Source organism: Podarcis liolepis (genome assembly GCF_965112155.1).
Source record: "Podarcis liolepis genome assembly, chromosome: 4".
In the NCBI taxonomy this organism is placed as follows: Eukaryota; Metazoa; Chordata; class Lepidosauria; order Squamata; family Lacertidae; genus Podarcis; species Podarcis liolepis.
This window is the reverse complement of record NC_139558.1, coordinates 105,768,748-105,784,703: the sequence shown is the minus strand read 5'-3', so window position 1 is coordinate 105,784,703 and position 15,956 is coordinate 105,768,748. Positions and strand designations below refer to the sequence as shown.

The 15,956-nt window shown below is 49.0% G+C and overlaps 1 protein-coding gene across 7 annotated transcripts in view; it reads right to left on the bottom strand.

Moving 5' to 3' along the window:
* Positions 1–15,956, bottom strand: part of LOC310705024 (uncharacterized protein) — a 275,548-nt gene that overhangs the window by 4,189 nt on the left and 255,403 nt on the right. Inside the window, exon 2 of one of the 7 annotated variants that reach the window (XM_083499264.1) lies at positions 1,678–1,804. The exons of the other annotated variants lie outside the window; for them this stretch is intronic. Within the exon in view, the coding sequence (XP_083355390.1) occupies positions 1,678–1,768 (91 nt within the window). The 5' untranslated portion in view covers positions 1,769–1,804. The remainder of the gene's footprint in view (positions 1–1,677; positions 1,805–15,956) is intronic. 7 annotated transcript variants of the gene reach the window in all.

Here is a 15,956-nt window from a genome sequence, read left to right as displayed (position 1 = left end):
TTTAGCGAGTTTGCAGAACATGATAAAAAATTTAAAATGGCACAAAGAGTTGACTGGTCACCAAGAAAGAAATGTAAAATAGTACTATTAAGTGAACAAGGCTATAGTTATGGAGAAATTAGAAGCAAGATTGGGGGAAACGTAACAAAAGCTGGCATTTCTATATTTTTGAAGAGGTTTAAGGAGACTCAGTCACTACAAAATCAGACTGGTAAAGGCAGGAAAAGGTGCACAACAGCAAGTGATGATCGAAGAATGGAGAGACTGCGAACGTGACAGAAGAAAATCATCTGGGTGTCTACAAGATGACTTGGCGCAATGTAATGTGAAGTTGAGTGCAAGGACTGGTCTAAATGCTAGAATTCCAAGGGAAAAGCCATTATCTCTCAAGCAAAGGTGGAAAAGATTAAACTGGGTTAAAACCCATGGTAACTGGACAGCGGAACAATGGGAAAGTATTCTTTGGAGTGTTGAGACCCAAATCTCCTTGCTTGGTACTGATGGCATGAAATATGTGAGCAAAAGATGTGGGACGAATTTGTGTCATCAAAGGGAATGTAAATGCTCTAAAATACATAAATGAAATACTTGAGCGCAAACTGAAGCATTCTGCATGTGATCTTTTCCCAGGTACTGAACCTTTCTATCTGTTTGTTTTCTATTTCAGCAGGATTCACCTCCATGTCATGTTGCTGCTGTGTGCAAAAGGTGGTTTCAAGAGAATCAATTCCACTGCTGGAATGGACTGGGAATAGAATCATAGAATCATTGAATCATAGAATCATAGAGTTGGAAGAGACCACAAGGGCCATCAAGTCCAACCCCCTGCCAAGCAGGAAACCCCATCAGAGCACTCCTGACATATGGTTGTCAAGCCTCTGCTGGGAATAGCCCAGACCTTAACCAAATTGAAAATCTATGGAGCCAACTAAAGAAACTTGTTAGTCGGAAGCAACACAGCAATAAAGCCCAATTAATAGAGGCAATAATTCCATCTTGGTTTCACTTTATTACAGCTGCAGAACTAAAAAACTTGCTTCACTCCATGGGAAGGTGTTGCAAGGCCAGAATTAAAGCTAAAGGTTCCCAAACTAAGTATTAATTGACATGGTGAGAATTTCTGTTAGAAGATTGGCAGATGAAAATGATGGACTTTGCATATCTGGTGACACTGACAGGAAAACCAGCACGATTAAGGATTCCAAAAGGGTTGGAGTAAATTTATACGATATCTGAAAGATTATTGTAAGCAATTAACATCACTAGCAGGGTTGTCTGAAGACTTGTAATGAGAAATTTTCTACCTTTCTATATTTAAATCTTGAGACATTCTGTAATGAGTGGAATAAGAATTGGAAAATGTACAAATTGCAATGATATAAAGGTTAATTTTGAAAGCCATGAGGCGGCAGGGAAGGAAGTTGAGGCTCCAAAGAGCCAGGTGGTATAGCGGATAATGATGATGCGAATGTACAATATCAAATGGAGAACAATTTTAAAAATTATATATATCTAAGAAAAAAGTGTAATTTGCTGCTCAAGGTTTATTTTGGGGGTGTTAGGTTCCCAGGTGTTATAGGGGGCGCTGTTGAGCTCTGTGAAAATATATGAGGTTCGTCACATAGAGGTATTTTTTGAATTTCCAGGCAGATAGGATGATCCCACAGGGAGCCTTACCAAGAGAGGCCACGATCCCACGATTCTCCTCCATGACATCCTTATGCAGAGCTCTCTGGTCAGGATCCAGCAACGCCTGCTCCTCGTCCATGAAACAAACAGAAACGTCTTCAAAGCACACTGGACCCTAAAAGAAAAAGGAAATGTCCTCTTCTGAGACAGCAGAAATATGATCTGCTACACAATGCTCTGTTCTTTCCTTCCTCTTAATTGAACTGGACACTGGACTCTGGTGTCACAGCGTTATCTGGGCAGGAAATCCCACAGTTCACAGCTGGAGTTAACTCTTTATCAGCAAGAACACGATATTCACACACTTGGCTGAGTTTCAGGCCTAATGAGAAGAGCAGCTCATTCCCGGAGGGTCTGTCAGTTTGCATTTCGTAGTGCAGAAAGTATGAATCTGATATTGATATTTCCTATACAGTGGTGCCTCGCAAGACGAAATTAATTCGTTCTGCAAGTTTTTTCTTCTTGCGAGTTTTTCGTCTTGCGAAGCACGGTTTCCCATAGGAATGCATTGAAAATGAATTAATGCATTCCTATGGAAACCGCTTGCCAGGCTGGCGGTGCGGAGAAGGGCTTTTCTCCCCACCGCAAGCCTTCAGGACAGGTACGGGAACAGAGGGGAAGGGGCGCAGCGCTTCTCCTCTGTTCCCGGGGCTTGCGGTGGGAGGAGGGTTTTTCCTCCCCACCGCCAACATTCAGAACGAACAGCATTCTGAATGTTGGCAGTGGGAAGGAAAACCCTCCTCCCACCGCAAGTGTTCAGGACAGCCATCCGAAGGCTGGCGCGGGGAGAAGGGCTTTCCGCCCCACCGCCAGCCTTCGGAGCAGCCTTCCGAAGGATGGCGCGGGGAGAAGGGCCTTTCTCCCCACCGCCAGCCTTCGGAGGAGCCTTCCGAAGGCTGGCTCGGGGAGAAGGGCTTTTCTCCCCACCGCCAGCCTTCGGAGGAGCCTTCCGAAGGCTGGCGCGGGGAGAAGGGCTTTCCGCCCCACCGCCAGCCTTCGGAGGAGGTCCAAGGACAGTGGGGAAGACGCGCTGCGCTTCCCCGCTGTCCCGGAGATTTCCCTATGGGCTTTCGTCTTGCGAAGGAAGCCCATAGGGAAATTTATTTTGTGAAGCGCCTCCAAAACGGAAAACCCTTTCGTCTAGCGGGTTTTCCGTCTTGCGAGGCGTTCGTCTTGCGGGGCACCACTGTACTAATTCATTCAAGAGGGTTCAGGAAGCTTCTCTGCGTCAAAGAAACAAGCAGAAAGTTCCTGGTGTTTGGGTTATTCCTTCAGATAAGCGGAGTACAGCTGGGTTAAAGAGGTTCTGTCATCTCTTCTGTCAAGGTCAGGCTGACTGTAAGAAGAGGCCAGAAGGAGAGTGGGTTTCACTTTCTCTTTCTATACTTCTATCTCTCTTCCTTCTGGTGTTCTGTACATAGTATGTGTTAAGGTTAAGGTTAAGTGTTAAGGTTTAGACTTACAATACGTTTTGGTAAATTTAGGTAAGTTTAGGTTAAGTCTGCTGCAACTGGATTTCTTATGCACAAGGCCAATCCTGGATGTTTTGGATTTGATGCTCATTTGCCTTCAATAGCAGTAAAGCTCTGCTGGATGAAATACAATTGCCTCTGGTCTATTTTTGGGAATCCTATAACGTGTTTAGGTTTCACTCTGCTAACTATACATTGGAATTCTGCTCTGGATCGATATTGAGTCAAATTCCATGTCAGGGTCTTCCTTCACGAAATCAGCTGCTGAGAGTGAAGGCCCCTGGCTCCCCACAGCTTTCTAAGTCCCCTCTACTCTGGGGTTCAAGCGATCCAACAGTGCAGCCTGCCTTTGCTCCTCCATTTTCAGACGTCTCCTGGCTCTGAGAGACGAGCAGGGAGGGGGGCTTCTGGCAGAAGGAGAGGGAGCCAGGGTCTTTTCCCTCACCATCCCCACTACTGACTCCCTGTTGCTACTCAGCTTGGGGGGGGGGGAGTGTCCCTGGATTCATTGAAAAATATCTGGTAACCATACTCTGGCCCTCCTAGAGGGAAGATTTCAATGCAAAATGTGGAGGCAACGGAAGGGATTTATGTGATGTGAATCAGCCTGCTTGCTCCTGCCATCCAGAAAATAATAATAATAATAATAATAATAATAATAATAATAATAATACTGCATGCCAAGCAGATGCTCTTGGTTCCCCATATTTCACTAGCCTTTCAACATTATTCTATTAGCAACTGTGGAGATTCCACCTGCCTCTTTCGAAAGGAGGAAACTCACCTGATTAAAGGATTTGAGGTGATGTATCATTTATAGGGTAAATTTTATAGAGGTGGGTAAAACCTCAGTGCCTAGGACTTGCCGATCGCATGGTCGGCGGTTGGAATTCCCACGGCGGGGTGAGCTCCAGTCGTTCAGTCCCAGCTCCTGCCCACCTAGCAGTTCGAAAGCATGTCAAAGTGCAAGTAGATAAATAGGTACCACTTTATAGCGGGAAGGTAAACGGTGTTTCCGTGTGCTGCGCTGGTGCTGGCTCGCCAGATGCGGCCTCGTCACGCTGGCCACATGACCCGGAAGTGTCTCCGGACAGCGCTGGCCCCCGGCCTCTTAAGCGAGATGGGCGCACAACCCCAGAGTCGGACATGACTGGCCCGTACGGGCAGGGGTACCTTTACCTTTACCTATCATTTGTATACAGTGGTACCTCGGGTTAAGTAGTTAATTTGTTCTGGAGGTCCGTTCTTAACCTGAAACTGTTCTTAACCTGAAGCACCACTTTAGCTAATGGGGCCTCCTGCTGCTGCCGTGCCGCTGGAGCATGATTTCTGTTCTCATCCTGAAGCAAAGTTCTTAACCCGAGGTACAATTTCTGGGTTAGCAGAGTCTGTAACCTGAAGCATATGTAACCTGAAGCGTATGTAACCCGAGGTACCACTGTACTTTTTATGAGTTCTATGTTTTCAATGTTCCTGAGATCTTTTGATGAAGGGTGGTATATCAATTCAATTAACAACAACAGCATCTATTATTATTATTATTATTATTATTATTATTATTATTATTATTTATACCCCACCCATCTGGTTGGTCTTCCCCAGCCACTCTGGGAGGCTTCCAGCAAAATATTAAAATACAGTAATCCATCAAACATTAAATGCTTCCGTAAAGTAAATGCATGAAATCAGAACTGACTGACAAGGGAGTCATTTGAAAAATGGATGCTTGGCTCTAGTGGGGGGTCCTCATCCGGGGGTCCTCAGGAGTTGCTCTCCCCCCACCCCACTCCCCTGCTTCTGTCTCCTTTTCTTGCACTTGGACTCTCTGCCACTCTCAAGACAGACTCCTGGGGTGGGGTCCCTTTTTCTTTGCTCTGAGGGCCAGGTATGTATCTAGTCAACCCCCTGAGGGCCAAGTGGGTGGGGCCAAAGACACCTCCCTTGAAATTTAGGCACCTAATTTATTATTATTATTCTCTTAGATGGCTTAACACACACACAGCCATTGATGCCAAGGTCCCTGGAGGCTCAGGGAGTAGCAGCGCCCATTTCCGGCTGCTTTGCCAGCAACAATCCCTTTGGGAGAGAGAGAACGTGGTCCTGGGATGCCCTGCTCTGGGTGCGAGGGGATTGCTGCCGTGGCCTCCGTGGGGAGCTGCCCTGGGAGACACTGGGAAACTGGTCCCCAATGCAGCAGCCAGACTCTGGGCTGGGGTCCCTCTCTTTACTCCTCTCCTTTCTCTCCCACCTTTTTTTTTGGGGGGGTGGGCTAGTCCACCTCCTCGTCCAGCTTTGGAAAACCATTTGCACATTTTCTCTCTGTTGTGTAAGGGGACTCCTTTGTTGTGCAGTGAGGCTGAGAGACGTCACAGAGAGTGAAAGTCCCAGGGACAACTTTGTATAAAGAAATGAGATTTCGTGATAGTCATTGTTTTTTTGGGGGGGGGGCTCGTCCACCTCCTCGTCCAACTTTGGAAAACCATTTGCACATGTTTCCTCTCTTGTGCTATGACGCTGAGCGACGTCACAGAGAGTTAAAATCTCCTTTGTTTACAGAAGGGAGATCTTTTCTGAAGGGGGGGCGGAGGGCCAAATGAGTTTGGGATCCTCTGATTTGCAGGAAGGAGAGCGTTGCAGACCTGGCCCCTCCCTGGCAGGACCCTCTCCTCCCTGACTTGGGGTCCCCCCCCCTGCATGAGCAGATCAGCCCCCCCCCCGGCCCCCTCCACTGCTGCAGCCCTAGGACCCCCCCCCCGTCTCCCCACTGCACCCTGTGGGGGGAGAGAGAGGAGACTCACCAGATCCCAGGAGGGGGCAGCGAGGCAGCCCTTGCAGGAGAGACACAAAGCAACACCCCCCCTTCCTTGCAGGAAAGGACTGGGGAGGGAGGGGCCTTGGCTCTGGAGGACCTGCCCCCCCCGTCCGCTTCCTGGCCTCTCTAGGAAGGCAGCTCGCTTCCCTTTAACCCTTGCAGTGCCGAGTCCCCCCAGCTCAGCCCCCCTTGCATTGCACACGCACGTGGCAGATGTTTCCTCTGTTCTGCAATACTGCTGAGCGACGTCACACAGTCCTAGGGACTCCTTTGGGAGAAGGGAGATTTTTTCTGAAGGGGGGCGGAAGGCCAAATGAGTTTGGGATCCTCTGATCTGCAGGAAGGAGATCGTGGCAGACCTGGCCCCTCCCTGGCAGGACCCTCTCCTCCCTGACTTGGCCCCCCCCCTCCGCTTTCTCCTTCCCTGACCTTCCTCCTGGGGAGTCTGGCAAAAAGCTGTGGCTTTCAGCCCCGGGGCTCCTTCCTCCTCTGGGTAGCACGAGCATATGCACCCCTGACCCTCTCCTCCCGGACTTGGGGTCCCCCCCTGCAGGAACAGATCAGGCCCCCCAGGCCCCCTCCCCTGCTGCACCCCTGGGACCCCCACCAGATCCCAGAGAGAGAGGAGACTCGCCAGATCCCAGGAGGGGAGAGCGAGGCAGCCCTTGCAGGAGAGACACAAAGCAACACCCCTTTGAGAGGAGGGTCCCGGGGGGGGGGGGTTAAGAAAAGGCGGGAAGACTAAGGAAGAAGAGGCTGCCTGGGAAGCCGGAAACCTCATCCTGGCCTCTCTAGGAAGGCAGCTCGGTTCCCTTTAACCCTTGCAGTGCCGAGTCCCCCCAGCTCAGCCCCCCCCCCCCTGCATTGCACACTCGCTTAGCCAGGGCAGAACTCTGATTTCTATTCATTTCTGTCATTCTGAATGGCTCTAAGGGGGCAGCTTCCTCCTGGCTCCGCCTATTGCAAGGGGTGCTTTGGGGGGGGCCTTTGGCTCCTGGCTGGGCTCTGAGCATCTCCCTCGGTACCTTTTTTGGGGGGGTCTTTGGCTCTTGGCTGGGCTCTGAGCATCTCCCTCGGTCCCTTTTTGGGGGGGTCTCTGGCTCTTGGCTGGGCTCTGAGCATCTCCCTCAGTCCCTTTTGGGGGGGCCTCTGGCTCTTGGCTGGGCTCTGAGCATCTCCCTCTGTCCCTTGGGGGGGGGGCCTCTGGCTCTTGGCCGGACTCTGAGCATCTCCCTCCCTTGGCCAGAAACCAGAGGAAGAGCTTGCAGGGAAAAGGGCTTTGCAGGAGGCAAGGAAGCTCCTCCTAGAATTCAGGAGTGGAGAGATAGGAGGGGATCCCAGGGTCATCTAGTCCAACCCCCAGCAATGCAGGAATCTCAGCTAAAGCATCCAGGGCAGATGGCCGTCCGATCTCTGCTGAGAAACCTCCAAGGAAGGAGAGTCCACCACCTCCCAAGGGAGACCTTTCCCTGCCCAACTGCTCTTAGATGTCCCTCAAGGCAGCGGGTCCTGAGTCCAGCCCTGCTGAAACCATTGCACTGGCTGCCGAGGAGGTGTTAACGGAAAAATCTGAAGGCTCCCTTGGACAAAAAGTAAAGACACCAACCAGGATAACTTGGAGCAAAACAGCAGCCTGTAGGCTTGGCCTTTATTGAACTGTTGCAACAGGGTATTCCCTTCACTTGCAAGAGAGAGGAAAAGACCCAGAAAGATGGTGTGCAAGACCTTATAAAAACTTTTGAAATTCCCATCCTCTAGGTCAAGCCCACCCCCAGAAACATCATGCATACATTACAGAAAGGAGGGGTTGACATCATGCATACATTACAGAAAGGAGGGGTTGACATCATGCATACATTACAGAAAGGAGGGGTTGACATCATGCATACATTACAGAAGGGGTTGACATCATGCATACATTACAGAAGGGGTTGACATCATGCATACATTACAGAAAGGAGGGGTTGAGGGAGGAGTTGTGGTGGTAACCTGAGTGTCCTGTCACCTGGCTGGTTCCTCCTTTCCCCCTCCCCATGAGTACTTTCCAGGTGACAAAGGGGAGTTTGCAGTTTCCTGCCCCCAGAGGGAAAATCTGATTATTGTTCTTTGTTTCAGTCTGTGCTGAATCCACTCCCATATGCAAGTTCTTTGTCTTTTTGATGGTCTTCTGTCTGGGGTTATCAGGGCTGACATAGCAACTGGGCAGGGCTCCTGTGGATGTGCTGGTATGCTGAAGGGATTATGGCCGGACCAGAACCACCCCCCCCCCCTTTGATAGTCTTTGTCATATGAAGTAAAATAAAAATGGAACAGTGCAAATCCGATGTATGGTTGATTTTTCTATGAATTTATAACAGAAATGTGGCGTATGTATTGTGTGAGTGTGTGTGTGTGAAGTTTGTACAAACAGAATGATTGGGGTGGGGGGGTTCCTGCTACACCACGGACTTGGGAATCTCCTTTTCCTACAAGATCTCTCTCCTCCTGACTGGAAGGAGACCCCAGAAGAAGAGGAGAGTCTTCCCACAGCTTCTCCCTCCAGCTTCTCTCCCATCTGAATACTCCCTTCAGGCCCTCAACATGGTCTCCCCATCTCAGCTGTGAGGCTCCTTCCTCTGGCTCCATAGATATTCTCCTCAGAGCGGAGGATCCACTCAGATCAGAGCCACTTCTCCCTCCCTCCAACCCCTCTGACTCTCTCTCTCCCCAAACTGTCTCCTGGGCAGCTCCGTTGCCACTGCGGAGTGCTCCTTCGGCTCACCGGGTCTTGCCTGGTGAATGGGGCTTGGGCTACAGGGTGGTTTGGCAGGGCACATCCCATCCCATGAGTATTTTAACCATAGGACCACATAACTGGATGGTTGGGAGGGACCCTCGAGGGTCCTCTAGACCAGTGTTTCCCAACCTTTTTTGGGCAAAGGCACACTTGTTTGATGAAAAAAATCTCGAGGCACACCACCATTACAGCCCTGCAGCGTCACGCCGGGAGGGACGCACGAAAGTGTAAGTTTCAATTTTTTCCCCTCCCCCTTGCCGGGGAACCTCCAAGCTTTGGGGTGGGGGGGGAGGAGGCAGCAAAGCGAGGGACTGAGGGACTCCTCCAACGACAAGGGTTGGGGAAGAAGAGAAAGGGCTATTCCGCTCCAGTCACAGGAGGGGAATATGTACTGGCCCAACTGGTGTGCGGTCTTCGGAAAGCGGGGTGCGGGAAGGAAGCCTAGGCTCGGGGTCCACCGACCTCGGCGGAGAAAGGCAACAACCGAAGCCTCCCGACGGTTTCGGGGGAGACGTTCAGAGCTTCCCTGGGAGTTTCTCAGCCTGCCTTTCGGAGGAAGAGGCGGAGGGGGCCTGGGGATGGCGGTGGCCTCGGCCTCGCCCTCCCTCCGTCCCTCTACCTTTGTAGTGGACGCGCAGGTTGTTCTGCGAGAGGCCGATGTAGCTGAATTTGTCCTTCGGGCTCCAGGAGCGCGGCAGCGGCGTCTCCTGCTCGTCCATGGCCGGGTAGAGCCGCTTAAGGCGCCGCTTGAGCTCCTTCTCCTGCTCGTTCTGGGCCGGGTCGCCGCCGTGAGGGAAGGGCGCCGGGGCGCTGCTGCTGCTGCTGCTGCCGCCGCCGCTCCCGGCAGGCATGGGCCCAGCTGAGGCGGCGGCGGCTGTTGTGGTGGTGGCGGTGATAGCGGGCGGAGGAGGGGCGGCGGCGGGGCCGAGGTGGCCGGCGGCGGCGGGGGAGGCGGCGGCGGGTGGAGCAGGAGGGCGGCCGAGGCCGGTGAGGGAGTAGGGTTGCCCGGGGCTTGAGGAGCCGTCGCCGGGAGTTGCTGCTGCTGTTGTTGCTGCTGCTGCCCGGACATGCCGGCCTCCTCCTCGTCCGCTGTCCCAAGTGAACTGAGAGGAGGCTTGAAAGAGGTGTAGTAAAACGGGAAGAGGAAGCCCCAAACCGGAGTGAGACCCGGGGAAGAAGGAAGAGGCGGCAAAGAGAGGCTCCGCTTCTTCGGCTGAGGGACCCGACTGAGCTCGCGCGAAGGCGAGCAGGGGGGTTGGAAACAGACGGAGCTGATGACGAGCCGGCGCGTGCGTGCAGCGGCTGGCCTCGTAGGGAGCCGAGGGGCGGGGCTTCCTTTCTGAAGGAGCTGAGGGTGGGGGTCCTCCGGCGCCTTCGGCGAAACGGCGCCGGCCCAGAGCGCTTCTAGGAGGCTGCCTTTGTGCGCGACGTAAAGCCCTCTTTCCCTCCCTCCAGCCCCGTGTCACCTGTGGAAAAGGGGGCTGGATCCAGTGACGCAACTCGGAAAACTGTTAGGGAAGCCAGAGCAGGAAAGTGAGTGGGGGGCGGCGGCGCTGCTTTAACCCACGTTTCCTTTTTGAAAGAGAAACTTAAGTCAGTGTTTCCCAACCTTTTTTGGACTCGCCCGCCTCCCTCCAGGCAACATCTCGCGGCACACTAGTGTGCCGTGGAACACCGGTTGGGAAACACTGCTCTAGACCAACCCCCTCCGGTGCAGGAATCACCGCACAAGGATCTCTCCATCTTCCCTGTGAACAGCCCTTCAGATACAACAGAATAGCAGAACCCTTCACAGAGATGGAAGGGAACCACCAGGGCCATCTAGTCCAACCCCCTGCAATGCAGGAATCTTTTGCCCAAGATTGAAACCACAACCTGGAGATTAAGAGTCTCATGCTTTACTGACTGAGGTGTATCGAAGTTCAGCACTTTTTCCTCATTTTTGGGCCAGGTTAGGCTTGTTAGGATATAGTTCCACTCCACCTTACAAGGGTACAGGCATGACGTTTGTGTGTCACATGCCTGTTTACTCCCAGCACTGCTGGGAACTTCTGTCATATGTAGGTTTTGTGTTACTGCTGTTTCACCGGACACAAAGGCAAGCAGTCATGTTTTCCTTTGTTCCTGCACTACACTGAATAAATGCCATAAATTATGCTTGCACATATTTCTCTGTCCGTCTCTTTCGTTGTGGATGATTTATACACTCTGCTGAGAGATGATTTATACACGGGTCTTGGAGCTTAACTGAGGCTCGTGTCGCTAACTGATTGATGCTGTTCCACGGGAGACCAGTGATCGTCCGGAGCAAGCTGGGGGCCTGCCTGATGCCTCCGTCTCCCCGGCAGTATCCCAACAAAGCTAGGCCATTTTGCTTGGACAATTTAAGCCTGTTGGGTGTAGTGAACACCTTCTGTGTCTCGAACTCGAGGGGGAAGGGCTTACAAAGGAAGTAAGCCAGGACCTTACGTCAACAGCTTGTTATGCTGTGAAGAGAGTGCTTTCGATTTCAGATTGCACTGAGGATGTGAGGAGTCAGAGAAAATGCAGCTGGACACTGATGGTCTTTGATGGATTGTAAATAAGCTATTTGCTGTACAATAAAGCTTCTAGAATAGAAGAAGCTGTTTGGACTGATTTACTGCCCTTCTCACATTTCGCTGTGCATTCTGCTACGTTTGCTTTCTCCCGTGATCACGCTGAGGACAGAAGCCGGCAGACGCTCGAAGCGGAGCGTAACTGGACGGAGAAGCAATAAATCTTCACAAGAAAGACCAGGAGTGACTTGTCAGATTTTAGCTGGCCCACATGCATCTGAGACTACAGAACATGGAGGCTGTCTTGAACCCCATATATATATATATATATATATATATATATATATATTCCCATGTAGTGTGAGCGCTGCTGCTTTGCATGCAGTAGATCGATCCCAGGTTCAATCTTCAATATCTTCAGGTAGAGCTGGGAATGTCCCCTGTCTGAAACCCTCACCACTGCCAGTCACAGTAAACTATAAACTCAGTTTCCTGTGTTCCATAAGCCGCTACTAGTATATCCTATCAGGTGCTTTAACAGAGAACTATCTCATATAATTTACCGTATTTTTCGCTCTCTAGGACGCACATTTTCCCTCCTAAAAAGCAAGAGAAAATGTGTGTGCGTCCTATGGAGCGAATGCAGGGGGGAGGCAGGTGGGGAAAGCCCCCAAGAGCCGCACACAAGCTCTGTGCACTCTTGCGGGCTTTTCCCCAGGAGGGAGAAGGGACTGACTGGCCGCATCAGTCCCTTCTCCCACCTCATAGAAAAGCCAGCAGCAGCCGTGCGCTCCTTAAAGGGTGCGTGGCTCCTGTGGGCTTTTGCGGGAGATGGGGGAATTCCCCCACCTCCCGCAAAAGCAGGAAGGACTGGGAGAAGAGCACAGGCTGCCTGCAGCCTGTCTGCTGCTCCCAGAGCTGCGGGGGGGGGGGCGATCATATTTTTTCCCTTGAATTCCCCCTCTGAAAACTAGGTGCGCCCTATAGTCAGGTGTGCCCTATGGAGAGAAAAATATGGTAAGTAAGATTATCCTCCCCCCCCCCCCCCGTGTTTCTTTTCCTTTAATCTCTTGTGAAAGGAAAGCATTCTTTCACCTTTGGTGGACGTGCCCAAGGATTAAGGCTTTCTGGGAGATGATTTATAATGAAATGAAAAAGGTATTTAATTATACCTTCCTGAAGAAACCAGAGGCCTTTCTCCTGGGCATGGTCGGCCAATTGGTGTTAAAGAAGGATAGAACTTTCTTTATGTATGCTACAACAGCAGCAAGAATACTCATTGCAAAGTGTATATATATACTATTCCCCTCTTTTTGGAAACATCTGAAGCTATGTATTCTGTTCCTAATTTCTTATCTATCAAAACTCTGTCATGTTTCTTTGCTATATGTGTTTCCTGGAGACCAATGACGTCCCAATTTTTATTTCTTAAGATACGCTCAGTTTTCTTCCTTTTTACCTTATTGTTCAAACCATTGATGTTCCACAATATAACATTCAAATTCATTAATTTTTATTAAAGTCAAATATCAACATCAAATATGGAACTGCACTTAATTACAATAATATAGTTGTGGGAAACTCTGCTTCTTTTCTTATCCTCCTGGACTTTCCTGTCCTTGTTCTCTTTCTTCTCTTTCTCTCCCCCCCCCCAATTTTGTATTGGTTTTCACATTTATCACATAAAAAAGAAACAAGAAAAAAGAAAAACATTACAATACACAAAAACAAAGAAAAACACCTAAAGAAGAATTTCTACTTCCAAATCCTAGTTTCATTTCATTGATAACTGACTTCCTCAAATTCCCTCTACCTGAATTTCGTTATATCACCAGTTTAGCAGTTCTCCAAATTCATATTTCTAATAATATTAACTTCTTTCATTTACTAACAACTTCCGTTTCCAATTTAGATTTTTCTGTTGCAAAACCATTTTTCTTATCAAGTTTATATAGTTCATTAATCTGATAACATTGTAACCATCCATCCAATTTATCTTTAATTTTATCAAATGGTCTTAATTTAAATTCTTCATTATCTTTCACTAGTAAATCAGCATATTTCAACCATTTACTCTTCATATTCAACTTTTTCTGTGTGTTTGCTTCCATTGGTGAAAACCATCTGGGTGTTTTCCTTTCCAAGAGAGCTTTATATCTTATCCATACATTATATAAAGATTTTCTAATTACATGATTTTTAAAACCTTTATGAGCCAATATCTTGTCATCCCATAAGTATGCATGCCAACCAAATACATTGTCAAATCCTTCCAAATCTAACACATCAGCATTATCTATTTGAATCCATTCCTTAATCCATCAGAAAGCTGCTGCCTCAAAATAAATCTTCAAATCTTGCAGGGAAAATCCCCCACTCTCTTTTGCATCTGTTAATATTTTATATTTAATTCTGGGGTTTTTCCCCTGCCAGATAAATTTAGACAATGCTTTCTGCCATTCTTTAAAACATCTAACACTGTCAATAATTGTAGTTACAGATAGGTAGCCGTGTTGGTCTGCCATAGTCAAAACAAAAAAAATTCCTTCCAGTAGCACCTTAAAGACCAACTAAGTTAGTTCTTGGTATGAGCTTTCGTGTGCATGCACACTTCTTCAGATACACTGAAACAGAAGTTGCCAGATCCTTCTATATAGTGAGAAGGTGGGGAGGGGTATTACTAAGAAGGGTGGTGGGAATGGGTGATTGGCAGATAGCTGTGATGAGCCTGTTGACGACTCTTAACGACTGCAGTAGGTCTTACAGGAAAAAGCAAGGGGTGAGAAGGTGAAAAATGGCTTTGTCATGTATAATGAGATAAGAATCCAATGTCTTTGTTCAGGCCAGGTCTCTCCATGGTTTTAAGTTTGGTAATGAGTTGCAATTCAGCAGCTTCTCTTTCCAGTCTATTTCTGAAATTCCTTTGTAGTAAAACAGCTACTTTGAGATCTTGTATAGAATGTCCTGGGAGATTGAAGTGTTCTCCTACTGGTTTCTCTGTCTTGTGATTCTTGATGTCAGATTTATGTCCGTTTATTCTTTGGTGTAAGGTTTGGCCTTAGATAATATTAGATAATATTATAATTATTAATGTTTGTCCAATATAGAGAGCTGAAGGACACTGTTGGCATTTGATGGCATACACAATGTTAGACGATGAGCAATTAAATAGTCCCAAGGTGGTATGTGTGATGTTGTTGGGGCCAGTAATGGTGTTGTCCAGGTGTATGTGGCAGCAAAGTTGGCATCTGGGTTTATTGCAGGCTCTGGTGCCAGTGTCCGTGTTAAGTCTGGTTGTAGTATTATTGTGGGTTAGGAGTTGTTTAAGATTGGGTGGCTGTCTGTAGGCAATGAAAGGTCTTCCTCCCAGAGCTTGAGAAAGAGAACTGTCATTGTCCAGGAGAGGTTGTAATGATGATGCGTTGTACTGTTTTAACTTGGGAGCTGTATGTGATGACTAGAGGTGTTCTGTTATTTTCTTTTTTGGGTCTGTCTCACTGCCATCACAACTTACTATCCCTATATATACAGAGGTTCTCTATAGGTACACACAGGGCTGGTGTGTTCTTCAAGCTATCCTATTTGTCGATCCCGCCCACAGAGGTATTTTCGCTCTGAGAGATCGGGGGGTAGGTAGTGCTTAAGCGCCCCGTATTTAATGTTTAATAACAATTACTGAGTGCTGGGTGGATTCCTACAACAGTATTAAAAATACATGTATTCAATAAACATTGGCCACATGTTATAAAAGGAATATGGATTGTGTTTCCCCACCTTTTGATTTCTCCAGGCAACCAATATTTAAGATACTTAACTTGTGGTGCCCAGAATTGAACACAGGATTCTAGGTGGGGTCTGACCAAGGCAGAATAGTGGTACTATTCCTGCCCTTGATCTGATTCGGCCTTCTCCAACATTGACCTCCGCTCCCCATTTGGTGTCGTCTGCAAATGTGATGGGCACCCCCTCAGTTCCTTCATCCAAGTCATTAATAAAGATGTTGAACAACAACGGGCCCAGGACAGAACCCTGCAGCACCCCTCTTGTCACTTTCCCCCAGGATGATGAGGAACCATGAAGGAGTCCTCTTTGGGTTTGGTCAGTCAAATCCGCCTAACAGTTACCTCGTTCAGCTCACATATTACCAGCTTCCATGTAAATATTTCATGGGGGGACTTTGTCAATAGCCTTACTGAAATCAAGACACACTATTTCCACAGCTCTCCCCTGATCAACAAAGTTTGTAACTCCATCCAAAAAAAGGGGAGGAGAGATTTCTCTGGCTTTACTTGTTTTTGAAAAAGCCATGTGTAATGGTTCTAGGGGTTGCTCGTGCGTAAGTTGCCGCCACTCCTGGCTGGGTTACCTGGTTGAACCCTTTCTGTCTGGACAGCCTCAAGTTTCGTGGCTGTCTCAGTTGCTGGCAGAATCCGTCAGTGGGCGTTTCTTGAACCTTTTCCAGCATAAAAGCTGTTTGACGCCAAGTCTCCTCCTTCTCTCCCTGCGCGGAAGTCTCCTGCGCAGGGAGGGTGTGGGCAGCGGAGTACCCGTACTCTCTCCGCTGGTCTCCGGTGAGGAGTCCTGGAGCCTCCCCTCCGATTCCCCCATCTGCCCCCCTTCTCCACTGGAGTTACGCTGATTTTCTTCCCCCGTAGATGGGCTGCCTCTCT